This window comes from Polyodon spathula, chromosome 7 (assembly GCF_017654505.1).
Source record: "Polyodon spathula isolate WHYD16114869_AA chromosome 7, ASM1765450v1, whole genome shotgun sequence".
Lineage (NCBI taxonomy): Eukaryota > Metazoa > Chordata > Actinopteri > Acipenseriformes > Polyodontidae > Polyodon > Polyodon spathula.
Window position 1 is genome coordinate 3,818,972 of NC_054540.1, and position 23,674 is coordinate 3,842,645.

General features: G+C 45.3%; 1 protein-coding gene across 2 annotated transcripts in view; it reads right to left on the minus strand.

Moving 5' to 3' along the window:
* Nucleotides 1-23,674, minus strand: part of LOC121318020 (dynein heavy chain 3, axonemal-like) — a 222,943-nt gene that overhangs the window by 81,378 nt on the left and 117,891 nt on the right. For both annotated transcript variants that reach the window (XM_041254203.1, XM_041254202.1), the window contains exons 24-25: nt 19,891-20,119; nt 394-546 (exon numbers count right to left, since the gene is read on the minus strand). In XM_041254203.1, the coding sequence (XP_041110137.1) occupies nt 394-546; nt 19,891-20,119 (382 nt within the window). The remainder of the gene's footprint in view (nt 1-393; nt 547-19,890; nt 20,120-23,674) is intronic.

Below are 23,674 nucleotides of genomic sequence, written 5' to 3' on the forward strand. Positions count from 1 at the left end.
ACACCATCACACAGGCACAGTCACACGTTACACCATCACACAGGCACAGTCACACGTTACACCATCACACAGGCACAGTCACACGTTACACCATCACACAAAGCCACACATTACACTATCACACAGGCACAGTCACACGTAACATCATCACACAGGCACACGTTACACCATCACACAGGCACAGTCGTATGTTCATATGTTACACCATCACACAAGCACAGTCATATGTCAGGCAACAGACCCTTAGTTGCAGTAGATGGACGGGGAGACAGACACAGAGACACAGATGACAGAAGAACGACAGTCAGTTAGACTTAGTAGATGGGCAGAAGGACACACAGACAGTAGTTGGAAAGACACACAGACAGCCATTAGCCTGCAGGGCAGACAGACCTGCGAGAGCTCCAGGGTCCAGTAGATAATGCTGGTGGCCAGCACCACCTGCCCAGGCCAGTGCAGCACCCAGTGGTGTCGGGGGGTCTGGGGGTATGCAGTGATGGAGCGGAGCAGAGCCTGCTGGAGAGATTCCTTCATCACCCTCTCCACCTGCCAACACACACACACTGTGAGATACTATCAAGAAACTCACACACACACACTGTGAGAGACTATCAAGAAACACACACACACACACTGTGAGAGACTATCAAGAAACACACACACACACACTGTGAGAGACTATCAAGAAACACACACACACACACACACTGTGAGATACTATCAAGAAACTCACACACACACACTGTGAGATATTATCAAGAAACACACACACACACACACACTGTGAGTGACTATCAAGAAACACACACACACACACTGTGAGAGACTATCAAGAAACACACACACACACACTGTGAGAGACTATCAAGAAACACACACACACACACTGTGAGATACTATCAAGAAACTCACACACACACACTGTGAGATACTATCAAGAAACACACACACACACACACACTGTGAGTGACTATCAACAAACACACACACACACACTGTGAGAGACTATCAAGAAACACACACACACACACTGTGAGAGACTATCAAGAAACACACACACACACACACTGTGAGATACTATCAAGAAACACACACACACACACTGTGAGAGACTATCAAGAAACACACACACACACACTGTGAGTGACTATCAAGAAACACACACACACACACACTGTGAAAGACTATCAAGAAACTCACACACACACACACACTGTGAGAGACTATCAAGAAACACACACACACACACTGTGAGTGACTATCAAGAAACACACACACACACACTGTGAGATACTATCAAGAAACACACACACACACACTGTGAGAGACTATCAAGAAACACACACACACACACTGTGAGTGACTATCAAGAAACACACACACACACACACTGTGAGAGACTATCAAGAAACTCACACACACACACACACTGTGAGAGACTATCAAGAAACACACACACACACACTGTGAGTGACTATCAAGAAACACACACACACACACACTGTGAGAGACTATCAAGAAACACACACACACACACTGTGAGTGACTATCAAGAAAAACACACACACACACTGTGAGTGACTATCAAGAAACACACACACACACACTGTGAGATACTATCAAGAAACACACACACACACACTGTGAGAGACTATCAAGAAACACACACACACACACTGTGAGAGACTATCAAGAAACACACACACACACACTGTGAGTGACTATCAAGAAACTCACACACACACACTGTGAGTGACTATCAAGAAACTCACACACACACACTGTGAGAGACTATCAAGAAACACACACACACACACACTGTGAGTGACTATCAAGAAACACACACACACTGTGAGAGACTATCAAGAAACACACACACACACACACTGTGAGTGACTATCAAGAAACACACACACACACACACTGTGAGTGACTATCAAGAAACACACACACACACACTGTGAGTGACTATCAAGAACACACACACACACACACTGTGAGTGACTATCAACAAACTCACACACACACACTGTGAGTGACTATCAAGAAACTCACACACACACACTGTGAGAGACTATCAAGAAACACACACACACACACTGTGAGTGACTATCAAGAAACTCACACACACACACTGTGAGAGACTATCAAGAAACACACACACACACACTGTGAGTGACTATCAAGAAACACACACACACACACTGTGAGAGACTATCAAGAAACACACACACACACTGTGAGTGACTATCAAGAAATACACACACTGTGAGTGACTATCAAGAAACTCACACACACACACTGTGAGAGACTATCAAGAAACACACACACACACACTGTGAGAGACTATCAAGAAACTCACACACACACACTGTGAGAGACTATCAAGAAACACACACACACACACTGTGAGTGACTATCAAGAAACACACACACACACACACACTGTGAGTGACTATCAAGAAACACACACACACACACACTGTGAGAGACTATCAAGAAACACACACTGAGAGATTATCAGGAAATATGCACACACACACTGTGAGAGACTATCAGGAAATATGCACACAAACACACACACACACTGAGAGACTATCAGGACACATACACACACACACACACTGTGAGAGACTATCAGGACAAACACACACACGCAAACACAGTGAGAGACTATCAGGACACACACACACTGTGAGGGATTAACAGGACACACACATACACACTGTGAGGGACTAGGAGAACACACGCACTCACGCACACACTGTGAGAGACTATCAGGAAACACACACACACCGTGAGAGACTATCAGGAAACACACATTGTGTGGGACTATCAGGACACACACACACCCACACGCACACTGTGGAACACTGGGATAAACGACTGCTGAGTTAAAGCTTTGTCAATTGAGCCTATCATCTCTCACAGTATTTAAGGTACACACTATAAAACTGTTCCGCAGGTCTAAGGCTCTAGATAATGACAATTTATAACCTGCAGACAGACATTACTGTCAAAGGCCTGGCTGCTATATTAAAGTGGAGAGTAATGAGCAGAGTGTCTCCGTCCAGAAAGGCGAGCTGCCCTTTGTGATTTCTCACTGCAGACAGACGTGTCTCACACTGACCCCCGGCTCTCATTATCTGCACAGCCGCTCTCTCATGCCTTCACTTTCAATCCTGAGAGCAGGCTGGGGGACAGGCACAGTGCATCATTCAGGAGCGAACACCTTCCACAGCACAGGGGCACTCTGCATCTCAGAACAGTTTCTGTTAGAGACCGGTAATCAATGAATTAGAAGCCAAAAGGGGCATGTATCTATTGTTCCATTCATGCTATCTGGTCACTTTATTACGACATTTACAGAATATCAGGCCGGGCTGCCTTCTGCCCAGATCACAGCCTTGACCCGAAACAGTATTGACACCACAAGATACTGGAAGGAGTCTGGCGGTATCTAATCATTCATATTTCAAGCTTGAAAGCCCTTCTAGCTTAGCTGTCTTCTCCCTCTGTCTGCAGCCACATTTGTCTCTCTCCCTCTGTTTGCCATTGCTGAGGACTGATATTTTGGAGCAGCCTATTAACAAGTCTGTACTTGCTACTGTGGCACTTGCTTGATGTGCACCCACTATCGAATGCTGTGAAATCTTTGCCTCTCAACATTTCTGGTAGGCTGTTTGCCCAGGTGCTGCTCCCTGGCTTGCTGGTGCTGCAGGGATCCCATGCCTCACTCAGAGTTTCTGGTAGGCTGTTTGCCCAGGTGCTGCTCCCCGGCTTGCCAGTGCTACAGTGATCCCGTGCGTCACTCAGAGTTTCTGGTAGGCTGTTTGCCCAGGTGCTGCTCCCTGGCATGCCAGTGCTGCAGGGATCCCATGCCTCACTCAGAGTTTCTGGTAGGCTGTTTCCCCAGGTGCTGCTCCCTGGCATGCCAGTGCTGCAGGGATCCCATGTGTCACTCAGAGTTTCTGGTAGGCTGTTTGCCCAGGTGCTGCGTCCTGGCATGCCAGTGCTGCAGGGATCCCATGCCTCACTCAGAGTTTCTGGTAGGCTGTTTGCCCAGGTGCTGCTCCCTGGCATGCCAGTGCTGCAGTGATCCCATGCCTCACTCAGAGTTTCTGGTAGGCTGTTTGCCCAGGTGCTGCGTCCTGGCATGCCAGTGCTGCAGGGATCCCATGCCTCACTCAGAGTTTCTGGTAGGCTGCCCAGGTTTCCCTGGCCCAGGTGCTGCGTCACTCAGAGTTTCTGGTAGGCTGTTTGCCCAGGTGCTGCGTCCTGGCATGCCAGTGCTGCAGGGATCCCATGCCTCACTCAGAGTTTCTGGTAGGCTGTTTGCCCAGGTGCTGCGTCCTGGCATGCCAGTGCTGCAGGGATCCCATGCCTCACTCAGAGTTTCTGGTAGGCTGTTTGCCCAGGTGCTGCGTCCTGGCATGCCAGTGCTGCAGGGATCCCATGCGTCACTCAGAGTTTCTGGTAGGCTGTTTGCCCAGGTGCTGCGTCCTGGCATGCCAGTGCTGCAGGGATCCCATGCCTCACTCAGAACGATGCCAAGCCCAGTCGGACAGGCAGGTTCTAATGTGACACTCAGGCAGAGCACATTATTCTGACACCACTTCTCTTGGATTCACTACGGGTGCTGGTGCTTCTTTGATGTAGAAATCAATGCTTGCAATTTTATGCTGCAATGCTGAGGAACCAGATATTAAAGACCAACGGTTTTAATTGAACTAAAGAGCTTATCTAGTTTTCTACTTACCTTACGCACCTCAAGGCCAGTACAGAGTTTGCTTCTTCATATTTAGACTGAGCAAAACAAGGACGAGACATTGTTCTCTTAACATGCCTGTTCTTTAATGTACCATACATCAACAGAAATACTGTGCCTTCCTTTCTGTTTACATGCTTTCAAAGACTTTTAAAAGCTTTCCCCGGCAATGAAATACAATTTAAAGATGCCAAACGCTGCTCTGCTAATGCTAATGCTATCTGTCTGTCTTATGATAAAAGCCCCGATCTTAGTTGAGTGCAGTATTATGCAGCTTGTGTTTATATGCTCCTTCCTGGACTTGCAGCTCTACAACCAGCACCCTGCATTCAGAGGCACTAATTACACAATGAATGTGAACCCATGTGAGGTAGCGAGAGAACAGAGTGGGAGAAGTGGGTTTGAGAGAGAGAGAGAGATGGAGGAGAGATCATTAAACACAGTAGATGAGCACTCAGAGTGATTAGGTATGAAAAATTCCTAAACGCATCAATCGGGCGCGACGCGGTGTGTAATTTGCTAGATGTTGAAATCAAAGCATTAGCAGCTCTGCTGGCTTCTGTTCCCTGTTGTCAAGCAAAACAATCCCTGGTTATCAAAAAGAAAGCACCACAGGCCCGATATAGAAGAAACCATTTCAGAAAGGGAAAAACAACTCAGCACAGCATTAAACTGTTCCCACATGCAACCAAGTGGAGCTGGCTTTAGAAAGGAGGGGTGTTGATGTAGGGAGCAGACTTTGAAGTTGCTTTAAACTCCAACCCTGCAAAGACAATGATCTGCTCCTTCACCTTTATACACTCTTCCTAGCAGTGTACCAGTGCCTGTGAGCCTGCATCTAACGAAAGGGTTTGGATGCACCAGGTCACTGTGGACAATGGGAATGACCTGGGGAGGCTCCCAATGTCTGCCGTTATAGACATTTAGATAGACAGTACATAACAAGTTGACCTGGTCTGTTACAGTACAAGACTTTCTTTGAACGCTTAGAGTGGGCAGGAGAATGGCTGCAGTTAAATACATTTCAGGATGCTTCTGTAAGAATGGCTAAGCAAAAGGCCAAATGTTACAGAACTGATAAAACGGCACACGTATTTACCTCAACAGTTTGGCTTGAGTGTATCTTTGCACACAACTTGACTGAAAAGTTAGCATCTGCTATAGAAGTGTTAAATGTAGTGTCTTCAGGCAGAGTAATAAAACAGGACATGCTGGGAAACAGGAGTTTCCAGAGGGAGCAGCTCACTTTGATGGATATTCAGTTTGAACAGCTTAGGAAAAAAAATAAAATAATTAGAGAAATCCTAAACACAAAGCTAGCTTTCTCTCTCTCTCTGGTCGCCGGAGCCCTGGCAGAATTGTAATTGGCCTCCCCGTTGTTCCTGTTGCTGGGCAAGGCTCAGTTTACAGAAAGCTGAGCAAATGCCACATTAGCATTTCCACTCAGAGCTAACATTTGCTTTCCCCACTTTCTCTCTTGGCTTTTGCAGAGCAGGCTGTGTTTGCTGAGCTCACAAGGAGCTCGCCCATGGGGAGGTAATTACTGCAGCCCTGAATGTGGTAAACACTGAGCGCTCGGACTGGTGCCCGTCTGTTTCATTGCCTCAGCGCTTTGCAGTTCAGCACTGTCCTCCAGATGGGATTCTGAACATGTTTTTGTACACCGGCACACTCAATCACACTGAGAGAGGAGTCTCACACTTCACACAAAAAAGCAGCTTCATCTCCCTATTGTGGAGGGATAATAGACTCTGTGGTACCCAGGAAGCCTGCCAGCCAGGGCACCAGCTCCCATGGACTGAAGTTACCAGGCATGTCTCTCTACAGACACCTTGAATATAAACAGTATCTAACTGTCTAGGCACCAAACACAAAGCAGTAACACAATCACAACGTTCTTACAAAGTCAACACTGCATGGAGCAGCATTAAAGCCTGTTATTGAAGAACATCTAATCCCTTCAACAGCAATACAGAGGCACAATGCACTACCACACTATTAATATGTTATTGTAGATATCATTTATAATTCTAACTTGCAAGCTATTTCATATTGTATTTTAGTAGTATTATTTGCACTTACTGGAAACTATACTTAAATAAGAATCTTGCACTGTAAACCCGTAACACCTGTGAGGTGCTTGGATATTAAAATACAGCGGCTCTCAAAAGTATTCACCCTCCTTGGACTTTTCCACATTTTTCTGTGTTACAACATGGAACCAAAATGGATTTAATTAGGAATTTTTGCCACTGATCAGCACAAACAAGTCCATAATGTCAAAGTGAAAAATAAAATCTACAAATTGTTATAAATTAGTTACAAATATAAAACAGAAAATAATTGATTGGATAAGTATTCACCCCCTTTGCTGTGACACACCTAAATAAGCTCTGGTGCAAGCAATTGTCTTTAGAAGTCACATAATTAGTTGAATGGAGTCCATCTGTGTGCAATGAAGGTGTTTCACATGATGTCAGGTTAAATACACCTGTCTCTGGGAGGTCCCACAGTTGGTTAGTACATTTCCCAACAAAAACTACGTCATGAAGATGAAGGAACATTCAAAGCTAATCCGGAATAAGGTTCTTCAGAAGCACCAATCAGGGGTAGGATATAAGAACATTTCCAAGGCATTGAATATCCCCCAGAGCACAGTAAAGTCCATTATTAAGAAATGGAGAGAATATGGCACAACTGTGAATCTGTCTAGAACAGGCCATCCTCAAAAACCGAGTATCCGGGCAAGAAGGGCACTAGTCAGGGAGGCCACAAAGAGGCCTATGGCAACTCTAAAGGAGTTGCAGTCTTCCACGGCTGAGCTGGGAGACACTGCATACGGCAACAATAGCCTGAGTGCTTCATAAAACTGGCCTTTATGGGAGAGTGGCAAAAAACTCACATCAAATCTTGGCTAGAGTTTGCCAGAAGGCATGTGGGAGACTCTATGGTAGAAGAAAATGCTATGGTCTGAAGAGACCAAAATAGAGTTTTTTGGCGTCAACGCTAAGCGCTATGTTTGGCGCAAGCCTAACACCGCACATCATCCTGAGAACACCATCCCTATTGTTAAGCATGGTGGTGGCAGCATCATGCTATCGGGATGCTTCTCTGCGTCAGGGCCTGGAAAGCTCAGGAAGATAAAGGGCAAAATGGATGCAGCAAAGTACAGAGAAATCCTGGAGGGAAACCTGCTGACTTCTGAAAGAGACCTGGGACTTGGAAGAAGATTCATCTTCCAGCAGGACAATGACCCCAAACATACAGCCAAAGCCACACTGGAGTGGCTTAAAAACAAAAAGGTCAATGTCCTGGAGTGGCCCAGTCAAAGCCCGGTCCTCAATCCAATTGAGAATATGTGGAAAGAGTTGAAAATTGCTGTTCACCAAAGGACCCCATCCAACTTGATGGAGCTTAAGCAATTTTGCAAACAAGAATGGGCAAAAATTGCAGTGTCCAGATGTGCAAAGCTGGTAGAGACTTATCCAAATAGACTCGTGGCTGTAATTGCTGCCAAAGGTGCCTCTACCAAATATTGACTCAAGGGGGTGAATACTTATGCAATCAATTATTTTCTGTTTTGTATTTGTAATTAATTTAGAACAAGTTGTAGATTTTATTTTTCACTTTGACATTATGGACTTTTTTTGTGTTGATCAGTGGCAAAAACTCCTAATTAAATCCATTTTGATTCCATCTTGTAACAAAATAAAATGTGGAAAAGTCCAAGGAGGGTGAATACTTTTGAGAGCCACTGTAAATAACAGTGGCAATGCATGCAATGATCCTGTGTTAAATTGGGCAGCCCCAGTGGTACAACAAGGCTGCATCGGTAGAATGGGAACGCAATGGTTTTTCTATTTTGACATACACATTGTATCACAATCTACACTGGCAACCCTAGTACCATGGTGGTGTATCAGTACCAGTGTTGCTTTTGGTGGCACAAAGGCATTCTGGTGCTGGTTACAGCAGCTCTTTAGATTGTGGGGCAGATTGTATAACCAGGTAATAACCCTACCAATGGTTCCTGCTCTTGTGTGATAACGCTTGGTGGAATGAGTGTGTAAGTACATGGGGATGGCCTGTGCCATGCGGTTACCCCAGATGTTCGTAAGGCCACTTTCATGTCCCTGCACAGCAGTTACCAATGTAAGAACAGGAACCACTGGTGATTATCCAATGTAATTACACGGCTCTGCTCTCAGTTTATGGAAGTATTTATTATGAAACAGGGTTGTAGAGTGTATGTGCCCAGAGTGACACTGACAGTGTACAGGATATACTATCAAATCTTCCATTTAAACTGACATCATGGCAGCGTCTAGTTTAGCATATGGTTGAGAGTGGTTACCGTAATGTTTGGAATATAATCTGCACTCTTTCACATATCTGAGGAGCACATATCCATGTTATATACAGGTTGCCTGTAGTACACAAGGCTAGCAGTACACTCAGTTTATAGTATGCTAGGTAGTACACTATGGATAGATTGTGCACACAAGGTGCTGTTGACACAAGAGACGTATTTAATCCAGGGGGTTCTCAGTGTTACACACAGGGTGCCTGTTATATCACAAACCTTACGATTCAAGTTTCCTGCAACCAGCAGCCTGGAGTGGTGTACTCACTGACTGATCCACTGACTGGACAGACGCCAGTGTCAGAACAGTGGAGTCTTGTACAAAGAGGGCAAGTCCAGCAGCAGGTTTGCATCTGAAGCACGTTAGGACACGGCGAGTGCCTGTCAGCCTTTAATCAAGGGCCGTGCTCCGATCAGACAGTCTGGGACTGGGGTCACAGCGAGGAACAGCAGAATCAGATGCAAGGCACTGAGGCATGAGCCTTTTATCAGATCTGCAAACAGTGAGAGAACAGACAGCCTGAGCAGAGAGCTCTATAGAAACGTAACCTCCCAGGCTGACTCAGAGCCTCCCAATGCTCTCTGGGCTACAGTCCCATGCTTTACTCTATGCACACCTGTCCTGCGAGTTCTGTAAAGCAGGGTGGTATAAGGAGGGGTTTCAAATTTGGAAAGGGACTCTCTCTCTGTCCTGCACAGCGAGAGCAATGTGTTTTACACACAATACCAGTGTAGCACGTTACCTCAGAATATCTGATTAATTCAGCTACAGAAAGTAAAGGCAGAAGTGAAAACAACACCGAAGATGATAAAGGGCTGTGAAGAGACAGAGTGATGTAGGTAAATAGCACCATGGAAATATAATGGGAATAAACCACTGAAAATACCTAGAGACACTGGCATTGTGGAGCTCCTGATTGCTCCATTATCTTTATTCCTGCAGAGGGTTAGAGAGGGCAGGGAATGGACACTAGAGAGAGCATCTGTAACAATCGCAGAGCTTGAGTTGAAGCCTGAGCCGTTGTTATTTTAATGGAAAGGCTGACTTGTGATGGACGTGCTGGCAGAGAGCTGGAGGATGAGAGTAACGATGAGTCTCCTGGCCCCTCCATGGAGTCCGATTAGAGTTGATTGCAGCAAAGACAACACTGATTAAAGATCCCAACCTCCTGCCCCTCTGCTGTTGCTGATAGCAAATCCAATAGGCTGATTAGCAATGTTTGCAGAACAATAGCATGACTTGGGGTTTTCACTAACCAGTCTCACAGGCATCGAATTAACCATCTGCTTTTTAAAGAGAGGATTTAGAAACGTTGGCACTGTCTATGGCACAGCTCACTGCACCATCTGTAGCACACGGGCTCTGGGGCAGGGACGCTCTGCACTGGCTTAGACTCAGGATGAGAGTCTGGCACACACCTACACCTTCAATATGGGGCACAGCTCGGTAATTAGACTTTCACTGTCTGTCTTCAACATACTGCTGTATTGCATGCAGCGGGCCACAATCTCAGAGCCTTTATACTCAAATTGTCACTAGCATGAGTTCTTTTTTGCTCTGAAAATGTACAAAAAGAGCAATTAAAATTCTAAAATTAATAACAAACAACTTGAGAAGAATGACACACCTGAATCAGTTGTGTGATTTGTGTCTTTCTGATTTGGTTAATTATTGGATATGTTTTTCACTTCAGAAGCTTTGAGACGCTAAAGCCATTTAATGTCATTAATGCATTTAAAAAATAAAAAAGGCCCTCAGGGCTTGTAAGTCAATTTTTGTTTATTTTAGAATTGCAATTCCCTTTCAAAAGAAAATTGTGGTACTGATATTTTGCAGTAAATAGCTATGAGAATCTAACTGTTAGTCAAACAGACAAACACTTTCCAGACCATGCTTTTTTTGTGGACCAAAAGATCCTTTCTAGGCAGAACCACTGAACCCAGGCTGTGCCATGCAGCTTTACTGGCTCCTTACTGCACCTCGACTAGCTAGCTGTGATAAATAGCTAAAGCCAGTTTCCTCTGGCTCTGCTCCTGTCTACAGACCTGGGAGGTCAAACTAGCTCCAAGGTGCACCTGATGTGTTTTATTCTTCTTGCAGAGCTCCACACAGCCATGCTAATGAAATCTGCAAAGACTTTCACAGACACGCACACCACATCAGCATGGCGAGGCAGATGAACCTGCGTCTGGAGGAGATTCATATTCATGCCCTGCTCCTGCCTGCTGCTCAGGTCTCTACCCCTATATTTCCTTTATTTAACATCTATACTTTATGAAAAGACTATGTTGTGTTCGCACGGCAGTGTTGACTAGGATGTGCTGTGCTACGTACCGGGCAATACACAGGTTTCTAGTTCAGTTGGCTCAGTCCCATCCCAACTCTACTGTAAGTGTATAATATTTTACTGAGCTGCAACACTACCACCCTACTGGGACAGATGAAAAAAATACAGAACGATTGTAGTGCACTATATTGCCTGTTGTACTTCAATCTGGACAACTTGCTTCTTCACGTCTACGTATACCTGAATAGATAGCTGTCCCCTCTAAGTGCTGTATTGGCAAAACATTATAATGAGCAGCCGGTCTCCAGTATGCAATGGTACCGAAACGATGCAGTGTCGCTGCCAGCGCTGCCACTAGCAGCAATTCCACTGCAGTGCTCCACACAGCTGTCAGCGCTGCCACTAGCAGCATTTCCACTGCAGTGCTCCACACAGCTGCCAGCGCTGCCACTAGCAGCATTTCCACTGCAGTGCTCCACACAGCTGCCAGCACTGCCACTAGCAGCATTTCCACTGCAGTGCTCCACAGAGCTGCCAGCGCTGCCACTAGCAGCATTTCCACTGCAGTGCTCCACAGAGCTGCCAGCGCTGCCACTAGCAGCAATTCCACTGCAGTGCTCCACACAGCTGTCAGCGCTGCCACTAGCAGCATTTCCACTGCAGTGCTCCACACAGCTGCCAGCGCTGCCACTAGCAGCATTTCCACTGCAGTGCTCCACACAGCTGCCAGCACTGCCACTAGCAGCATTGGGTGGGGGTGTGGCTGGAGCTGTGAATTTAATAAGCCACAGGTGTATTTAAAGAGTGATCACGGTGTTAGTGACGATAGTGATGCTGAAGGAACGGTGCTGGTTTTGTGTGGTTTGTTATTTTTGTACTGTGTGATTTACAATGTAAATAAATGTGAGTGAGCACTTAACTGTAGCGTGTCTCCTTGGTAACAGGTACTTCGTCACATTTCCCTGTAATATTTTATGACTTTTCCTAGGTTGGGGTCAAAAACTTATAAACAGAAAATAAGAACTTATCTTGTACACAAACATAATGCCTCGTGTCAATATGACCCAAGGTATTTATCTGTGTAGCTTTGTGTGCATGAGGAAAAAAAAACAGCTTTCACTTTTATTATTTTTATTATGATGATGATGATGATGATGAATATCCTCAGGATTAGACTCCCACCCACAGAATAAAACACCAGGGAGTACACACACCACTACACACGTTCTGACTGCCTGTCATAGCTTCATTGCTGAGCAGGAGTGGGGGAGTATTATAATAATAATAATCTTTATATAGCACCTTTCATAGTGGACCACCATCACAAAGCACTTTACAATATACTAGGGTGTGTGAACTGTGTATCAGCTGCAGTCACTTATAACAACGTCTTACCCAAAAGACGAAGCACAAGTGACTTGATCAGGGTCACACAATAAGTCAGTTTGAACCGGGGACCTCCTGGTTACAAGCCTGTTTCTTTAACCACTGGACCACACAGCCTCTGCTGCTGTAGAGTCACTTACAATAGGACCTCGCTTTTACATCTCACCTGACTGCCATGTTGTCTGAGGTACACAGCAATTTTCAGTATAAAGGCGTGCAACACAGGGCAGTATCTAGAAGACAGATGGCGAGGACCCAATTATCGGACTGTGCAGCATGCTGGATGTCTAGGTATGCATCTCTCTCCAATCTCATTCTGTAACTGACTTCTGGTAGCTTATAGAACCTTCTTCACCAAGAATCTAAAAAGCAAGCTCTCCCTGTGGCAGGTCAGTGCTCTGGACTGATGCACCACTCTACCACCTGCACACCTTGCATTCCTCATGGGTTTATTTAAACGCTGCTGTGTAGCTTTCCACCTTTACCGCGTGTAGATTGGGATGCCTGGTCTGAGCTGAATTTCCTGATTGGCAGGAGTTATTACTGGGTGCTGCTTGGCTAATGGGCTGATCTTGGAGGAGATTTAGACTTGAATAAAGAGGATACTCAATATATTTAAACATAGTGCTATGAACAGGATGTGTGATGACAGGATATTAGATATGTGTTCAGTCCCACTGGTTCCGACACAGCTGTGTAACTTTCTCTAGGCGTCACCTGCTATAAACATATGAAATCACTCTGGCATGTGGGCTGAGAGTCCTATCTAATAGCCTGTCATCACCTCCCTTCCAGACACAAGCCTGTCGATACCCTACACAGCTGGGTGCTGTCTTACCAGCCCTGTATCCTGCATGTCAGCACACCCGCTAGAACAGTGTGAAGGATGTCTCGGAAAGAAGAAACAGAAGCACAGGCAAAGTGAATGAAAGTTATTTTATTGTAGCTGAGAAAGGAAAGAAATAAAGGATACAGCATAAGAGACAGCAGAAACAGAATGACTTTGTAAACCCCAGTGCCAATCCTCTCTTCAATTAACCTGTGAAACTCAAGCCATGCTGATGTCAGCTGCATTAGCAACTACACTACTGTGATTGTGATTTTCTTCCCATCCCAACTCTACTGTAAGTGTATAATATTTTACTGAGCTGCAGTACAAATCAATTTGTGTAACTTCACAACTCATATGAATTGATTTAAAGCACTAGGAGAAACAACATCCAGTGTCACATGAAGTCTCCGCTCCCAAAACAGAGTGGCTCCACCTGCCTCAGTGAAGCTACTCCAGTAGCGGTGCCACTCCACAGGGGTGAAATTGCTGGTTCACTGGACCCCTGGACAATCCTGGCTGGATTCACGCTGACCTCCGCTGACCGTTCACCACCTGTTTCATGGCTTCTACCCCTACACGAGCCTTCATTACCATCATGTAGGAATAAAAAGCCATAAGACACTGTAGAGAATCCATCTCAATTCACGCAGGGCCCAGTGTTTACTCCCACGCCCAGCCTGCTGAACTGGCTGCCACTCCATGCTGCCTTAGCTCCCATTTAAAGACCGCCTTCCAATGCCCAGGGCACTTAAATCAGAGACACAGATTAGACAGCGTCGAGAGCGAAGGAGCACAGGCAGTGAAGAAACACTCTGCCTCGTAGACTGGAATTCGAATCCGGGCCCCTCAGAAAGCACTCTGAGTCTGACTGTTTACCCCGCTAAGCGAGGTGCCATTCAAACAGGGCTTTCTTACGGAAAATTCCCAGTTATGTGCAGTTTAATCGGATTCCAGCTACCTGAGAATCAAGGTGCAATTACTCTTTACAAACAAATGTGATTATAATTTTGGTTTATAAAAAACCCTAACCCTAAGTCAAGCCTGACTAGTGCAGCAATGTAGAAAACAGGTTCCTGTTGTCTAATTGTGTTCTGACTCTCTACAAGTCTTCTTCTGCAGGCATCACCGATCTCTTTCTAGTACAAGAGCAAAGGGGAGCTCTGATGGGGTTTACCAAATACCTTCAGCCAACTGTCAGGTCTGGAACAAGTGATTAGAGCAGAGTCTCTGGAGGCTCTGTGTTTTTCTGTGTCAGTGTTTCTCTGTGTCAGTGTGTGTGTGTGTGTGTGTGTGTGTGTGTGTTTCTCTTTGTCAGTGTGTGTGTGTGTGTGTGTGTGTTTCTCTGTGTCAGTGTGTGTGAAAGTGTGTGTGTGTGTGAAAGTGTGTTTGTTCTAGTCAGATAAGCCCCAGACTGCATTCTTCCATAACTTACCTGTGTGTCCACAAGAGAGTCAAGGATAGAGAGAGGAGACAGAGAGGAGAGAGAAAGAGAAAGCATTAACAGGAACAGTATATAAGAAAGTGTGATTCTTTAACTTTGGAGTTGTTTGAAAAATGTCTTTTAAAAGTCTGTATTTCTGAATTACGCAATCTGACATTCAAACTAGACTGTTGGTAAAAAAAAAAAAGTACAGTCCAGAAATGTGATCACAGCACTGTGAACAGAGCCAGCGTCTGTCTAACGTGCATCACAGCACTGTGAACAGAGCCAGCGTCTGTCTAACGTGCATCACAGCACTGTGAACAGAGCCAGCGTCTGTCTAACGTGCATCACAGCACTGTGAACCGAGCCAGCGTCTGTCTAACGTGCATCACAGCACTGTGAACCGAGCCAGCGTCTGTCTGTCTGTCTAACGTGTATCACAGCACTGTGAACAGAGCCAGCGTCTGTCTGTCTGTCTAACGTGTATCACAGCACTGTGAACAGAGCCACCGTCTGTCTGTCTGTCTAACGTGTATCACAGCACTGTGAACAGAGCCACCATATGTCTGTCTGTCTGTCTGTCTAATGTGTATCAGAGCACTGTGAACAAAGCCACCGTCTGTCTGTCTGTCTGTCTAATGTGCATCACAGCACTGTGAACAGAGCCACCGTCTGTCTGTCTGTCTGTCTAACGTGTATCACAGCACTGTGAACATAGCCACCATATGTCTGTCTGTCTGTCTGTCTAATGTGTATCACAGCACTGTGAACAGAGCCACTGTGTGTCTGTCTGTCTGTCTAATGTGCATCACAGCACTGTGAACAGAGCCACCATATGTCTGTCTGTCTGTCTGTCTAACGTGTATCACAGCACTGTGAACAGAGCCACTGTCTGTCTGTCTAATGTACATTACATTCATCTCTCTGTGACTGCAGAGATTTCTGGTGGAAAAATACATTTTAATCACAAGTCAGCCTCCTCTCATATAATATTTATGAGGTTTCAAATAATTTTTTATTCTAGTTCTGTGGTGTATAATTTCCTCTTAGTAACCTGCCAGAAACTATTTATACAGGAAGTCACATGAGGAGGTAGCTTTGATCATGTTAACAGTTTGAGACACTTTCACGCAAAAGTAAAAGTTACATCATAGCCACTGAATTCCCAAGAGTTTCAATCTGTGATCCAGTCACATTGGGACGCTTGATACTGTTATATTGGAAAAGCTCTCCCCGACACACAACAGCACAGCCTAACAATACACACTACAGTACGCTGACACACACAATTTGACATTACAAAGCACTGACCACAACTTGCAAATACGCAGACACACGCACACGAACACACATGCACGCACGCACAGACACATGCACACACACAAGCTCTTATAGAGAGTGTAAACCCTGTTTGCCCTTGTAAACAAGGTGCCAAATACCAAGTGCTTTTTTATGGTAATATTGAAATAATAAAATCAATTGTCCTGGAACCGGGGTGGGGGGTAACGCAGGTTCAGAAGTATTCATTCCTGCTGAGTTTGCCGCATTTGTTTTCGAAAGAATCAAATCAAGAGGATTGATTTCCTATGCATGTGAGTGCTGTGAAGTGACTTTTCTGGCTTGTTTAATGTTTGCACTATTGGAAAAACATGAGAGCGGTGATTAGCCTTGATTGCCAACCCTAGACAGAGATAGTGTAGAGCTCAGGGTTGCGAGCGGTATACATTTCATCTAATTCATTGTGCGTGGCTGCCTTAGGGGTGAGTTGAACTCAATTACATAAGAGACTGGCCAAATCAGACAAATGGGAAGTTTCATGTGTTATATTGGTGCGTGGAAGTAAATGAGAAGCACAAACATGATTACAGTCATTTATCATGACAGAAAAGGATACTGCGGGCCCCAGTCACACAACGAACCCACTCTCCATTCAAGTGTTATTATAAAGCCTGCAGTACATAAGGGCACTGGACCCTAACTGAACACTAGAGCCACTCATGCTGTCACGTTTAGAACATTGATAGCTAGAAGAAAAAAATTATTACAAAGATAAAAACGAATGATAAATACTGAAAATAAATGAATAAATAATAATAATAATAACACAAACAAAATGAGCTACTGCTTAATGCTGAGCTGTCTTGATTGAACATTGCCGTGGAAGAAATAAAGAGCATGGCTTACGAAGAGGCACGTTATACACAAACCAACCCAATTCAGGGTTACTGTTCACCGCACACACAAACCAAGCCAATTCAGGGTTACTGTTCACCGCACACACAAACCAACCCAATACAGGGTTACTGTTCACCGCACACACAAACCAACCCAATACAGGGTTACTGTTCACCGCACACACAAACCAACCCAATACAGGGTTACTGTTCACCGCACACACAAACCAAGCCAATACAGGGTTACTGTTCACCGCACACACAAACCAAGCCAATACAGGGTTACTGTTCACCGCACACACAAACCAAGCCAATACAGGGTTACTGTTCACCGCACACACAAACCAACCCAATACAGGGTTACTGTTCACCGCACACACAAACCAACCCAATACAGGGTTACTGTTCACCGCACACACAAACCAACCCAATACAGGGTTACTGTTCACCGCACACACAAACCAAGCCAATACAGGGTTACTGTTCACCGCACACACAAACCAAGCCAATACAGGGTTACTGTTCACCGCACACACAAACCAAGCCAATACAGGGTTACTGTTCACCGCACACACAAACCAAGCCAATACAGGGTTACTGTTCACCGCACACACAAACCAAGCCCAATTACAGGGTTACTGTTCACCGCACACACAAACCAAGCCAATTCAGGGTTACTGTTCACCGCACACACAAACCAAGCCAATTCAGGGTTACTGTTCACCGCACACACAAACCAAGCCAATACAGGGTTACTGTTCACCGCACACACAAACCAAGCCAATACAGGGTTACTGTTCACCGCACACACAAACCAAGCCAATACAGGGTTACTGTTCACCGCACACACGAACCAACCCAATACAGGGTTACTGTTCACCGCACACACAAACCAACCCAATACAGGGTTACTGTTCACCGCACACACAAACCAACCCAATACAGGGTTACTGTTCACCGCACACACAAACCAACCCAATACAGGGTTACTGTTCACCGCACACACAAACCAAGCCAATACAGGGTTACTGTTCACCGCACACACAAACCAAGCCAATACAGGGTTACTGTTCACCGCACACACAAACCAAGCCAATACAGGGTTACTGTTCACCGCACACACAAACCAAGCCAATACAGGGTTACTGTTCACCGCACACACAAACCAACCCAATACAGGGTTACTGTTCACCGCACACACAAACCAAGCCAATACAGGGTTACTGTTCACCGCACACACAAACCAAGCCAATACAGGGTTACTGTTCACCGCACACACAAACCAAGCCAATACAGGGTTACTGTTCACCGCACACACAAACCAAGCCAATACAGGGTTACTGTTCACCGCACACACAAACCAAGCCAATACAGGGTTACTGTTCACCGCACACACAAACCAAGCCAATACAGGGTTACTGTTCACCGCACACACAAACCAAGCCAATACAGGGTTACTGTTCACCGCACACACAAACCAACCCAATACAGGGTTACTGTTCACCGCACACACAAACCAACCCAATACAGGGTTACTGTTCACCGCACACACAAACCAACCCAATACAGGGTTACTGTTCACTGCACACACTGTTCACTTTATATCCAAACCAACCCAATAAGGTCTTCCTCTCCCCCTGTTCACTTTATACCCAAACCCAGCCCAATAAGATCTTCCTGTCCCCCTGATGATTTTATACCCAAACCCAACCCAATAAAGTCTTCCTGTCCCCCTATTCATGTGCTACATACCAAAGAACACGAAATGAGAGAAGCCATTCGGCTGATCAGTGCTCATCCCGTTCTGAGCAGCTGATCGATCCCAGTATTGATAAGAAGTGAATAGGGGTTTGAACTGAAGAAACCTGGGCTAAGCTGTCAAAGACTAACAAGCTTCAAACTACATCCCTGTTTTTATTTCCAGTACCCTTAGAGTGTATATGATGTTTGAAATTGTTCTTTGTGGTTCTTACTGTGGTTAGTAAAAAGCTGGCTCTCACTTCTATAACGACACTCAGAAAGGCTGATATAGCTTAAGAGTTTTGTTTTCACAGTACTGGTGTTCTGCCCAAACCTTGTACTATATCTCAACTCTTAATGAAATACTATCTAAATACAGCAGACCATGTGAATTTGCCTTGTATGTCAATAGGCCTTTACACGTTTGACAATTACACCAAAAATACATTGAAATGAAATGTGATCTTTAATGAATTGCATAGAGGTGTACTGGACAGTGATTGTATAGAAAGAGTAATACACAGTATAGAAAGTGTAATGCACAGTATAGGGAGTGTAATGCGCAATATAGAGAGTGTAATGCACAATACAGGGAATGTAATGCACAGTAGAGAGAGTGTAATGCACAGTAGAGAGAGTGTAATGCACAGTAGAGAGAGTGTAATGCACAGTGATTATATAGAGTGTAATGCACAGTATAGAAAGTGTAATGCGCAGTATAGAGAGTGTAATGCACAATACAGGGAATGTAATGCACAGTATAGAGAGTGTAATGCACAGTAGAGAGAGTGTAATGCACAGTAGAGAGAGTGTAATGCACAGTGATTATATAAAGTGTAATCCACAGTAGAGAGAGTGTAATGCACAGTAGAGAGAGTGTAATGCACAGTGTAGATAATGCACAGTGATTGTGTACCTGGTGCAGCCACTGCTCGACGAGGCCCCGGGCCTGTGCGGGTACGATCCTGCACACCAGCTCCACACGTTCGCTCTCTGCAGACTCCATGTGCGTGATCTCGTAGCCCGCGTTGAAGCTCAGCTTGGCGATGCCCTCGAAGCACTTCTTGAGGTGGGGCTGCACACGCATGGGGTCCCGCGTCTCCGACAGGATCTCCAGCAGCTCGTCGTTCGACAGGAAGTAGAACCTGAGGGAGGGAGAGACAGAGACACAGCCATCAGCCAGGAACCCGTCAAAGAGACCCAACAAGTAGAACACAACAATGGACCCATCAGAGACACCCAACCAGCAGGACACAGCCAGGCACCCATCAGAGAGACCCAACCAGCAGGACACAGCCAGGGACCCATCAGAGACACCCAACCAGCAGGACACAGCCAGGCACCCATCAGAGAGACCCAACCAGCAGGACATAGCCAGGGACCCATCAGAGAGACCCAATCAGCAGGACACAGCCAGGGACCCATCAGAGAGACCCAACCAGCAGGACATAGCCAGGGACCCATCAGAGAGACCCAACCAGCAGGACACAGCCAGGGACCCATCAGAGAGACCCAACAAGCAGGACACAGCCAGGGACCCATCAGAGAGATCCAACAAGCAGGACACAGCCAGGGACCCATCAGAGAGACCCAACAAGCAGGACACAGCCAGGCACCCATCAGAGAGACCCAACAAGCAGGAAACAGCCAGGAACCCATCAGAGAGACCCAACAAGCAGGACACAGCCAGGGACCCATCAGAGAGACCAAACAAGCAGGACACAGCCAGGCACCCATCACAGAGACCCACCAAGCAGGACACAGCCAGGGACCCATCAGAGAGATCCAACAAGCAGGACACAGCCAGGCCAAGTAAGCACTCAACACTGCAGGGTTTTAGTAGAAATGCTAAAACGAACCCCAGAACAAAAACAAGAGATTGAGAAAGACTTTCAAGTCAAAATTACTGAGTTTCATTTGTATGACCTCCCTGTTTTACTGCAGTTGCTTCTATTATTTTTTTCTCAGTCATGCTAACTGTTTTCACAGAGAGGAAGGTTCTTTATATGCACAAAGTTGCAGGAATAATAGGAATATTACTTTGGTAATAAAGTCATATTTTTGTACAAATGTTTAAAATGTCATTCCAGCTCAGGTGGACCGAGGGGTGCCGCTCGACCCCGTATGCAAATATTTTTCGTCAATGAATATTTTTTTAGATGGAATGCCGCAGAAATCTTTAAAACGATACTAACACGATTTGTCCAGGTCATCCCCCAAATGGAGAAAAAGGTGATGAAATGTGCATGTGTACCACCAGACACCCTCCTCCCCATCACATGATCACATTATCAGGGGTTGGCACCACATGGACTGTGACAGACATTAAAAAAACAACATCTTGGCCACGGACAAACAAAACAGAAGTTCTATACAATGATGTGCGTGTGTGTGTGTGTCAGACGTGTTCACAGCCATGGACAATGATAACTCTTGCCATGGACATGCGTGTCCGCATATGGACACGTTGACAGCCCCTGTGGTTTATGCATCATCAGCCACAAAGGGAGTGAATTGCATCTCCCTGGAATTTCTTCCACTCAAACTGGAATGACACGCGATTGCGCCAAATGCAAAACAAGCACATCCAAGCCCTGTTTGCAGAGTTTCAAAGATGCTAGTTACTGAGTAGCTAGAACCTTGAGCATTTACTGGGCTTCACCACACTGCTTAGTGCTTTGGAATTCTTTCACTTAACCTTTATATGGGGCGATCTTCTCATTTTCATCACTGTTATTGAGAATGCCAACAACTAACTGGACAATCTAACATGGCAGCGTTATTCAGAAACCTTTCATTCATTCAGCCTTTCATTTAAATCTTCAAAGACAGCGTCGGCAGTGCTGGCTAAACTCTACCCCTTTATATTTTCTCAAACATGTAAACAAAACCTCTAAGTATGTAGCAATCTGTGCTGGGGATGCTGTGAAAAAGCTTTGGAAGTGGATAGCCAGGGGCTCTGAGGGCATGTTGACAACCCTGCAGATCTGAGGACGCCTTGGATAACTGATCGCTAGGGTGACTAGATGTCCCGAAAAAAATCGGGATCGTCCCGATATTAGGGGCTTTGTCCCGCGTCCCAATTGAGGCACTGTTGGGGCACCATTTGTCCCGATTTTTAGAGTAAACGTTAAAAACCCAGTTGTGAAATGTGACATTTTTATTTTCTCGTTAGGAAACGTCATATATGTGGCTGCTGTACTGTCTCGCGGTGCAACAGCATACTCTACTGGTTTAGGGCGTGCTGTTTGAGTGAGTTGTTTGCATTGCATTTATGCGGCTATCCAATCACATTAACCTGCAGTCGTGCGGTATGCGTCACGTGTTTTTCTTGGTGCGTGCGCCTGTGCGCCTGTGTGTCTTGTTTTACTGGCGAAGTATCATGGTGGCTGGTGTTGTTGACAAGCCTGTCACTAAAAAGCAAAAAAAAAAAAGGGGGGGGGGGGGGGGGGGGTGGATTCAATCATACGCCCATGGTCAAGTCATCCAATTAGGATTAGGGTTATAATTAGGATTTCACTGACATTTTGCGGACCTGTTTAAACATTAAATAACCTAATATTTCAGAGCACTAAAAATAGTGGTGCTTGCTTCCTTACTAAAACGGAGTGCTGTCATTTGTTAAAAGGCAAGCATGCAACATCTCCCAACAGCCGTGGCTGATATTTTCTGTCTGGTGTGGATTTGCCCACATTGAGACGGCACGTCTGCATACACTGAATTGGTTGGAAGTGTAATGCAGAGCTTTGCCAAGTTCTACAGATGTGGAAATCGATTAGAAACAGCCACAAAACTCAGTTACCCAAAGCTATCTGGCATTCTTTAATAAAGTTCGAGTCAAAACAAAGGAAACGTGTCTGTTCGGGTCTAAAATTCTACTGTGTTTAAAAAGTAAACAGCAGGCTGTTTGAAGCGAGGTAGCTGTGCTTGATGGTGCCTGTAATGCTGATTTAACTTGGGTACAACCCACACAGGAATACTTTTTGTCTGCGCTGACGTTCCAGTTTGTTTTCTGAAAGTTGTTTGTTTTATGTTCTGTAGCCTTTTGTTTAATGTGTGATTCTGACGTTATAGCGATTGATCGACTTTTCTTGAAGTTATAATACAAGATGTGCAACATACTTTGCCTGTTTTGCTTTGTTGTCCATTCCTGGTATTTATAGAAGATATGTCGTTTGCAATGTGCCGTAGTTCACATGGTTTCTTTCTGCCCCTCACCAACTGAAAGAGTCCCAATTTTTCACTCTTGCTGTCTGGTCATGCTAGTGATCGCTCAAGTTGGCAGCTGCCACATTTTCTGCACTTCAATGAACGAGCGGGCCAGCATGTTGTAGACATGCATGTAATGTGGCAATTAGGAACCTCCATTCCAACAGCCACCATGTAACCTACAAGCCCAAACAATCAAGCTGTGTAACTGCCAATGAGAACACATTAAATTTTCATAAAGAAACCAAGGGTCACACAGTATTACTACTATAGTGCTACCCCTTTACAACATGACCTGTTATAGTGCGGAATCGGTTAGAACACGGAAAGGTTGTGGTTCCCATTTCCCCCATAATGCAAAATCTTTCACTCTTAAAATGAAACTCGATGCGGTGGACAGAGGAAGAAAAGGTGAAACTCAAGCAGCAGTTTGAAAAGATGTAAGGGTTGCAGAATTTACATTGTGTGGTTGGCTAAAAGATGAAAAAAAA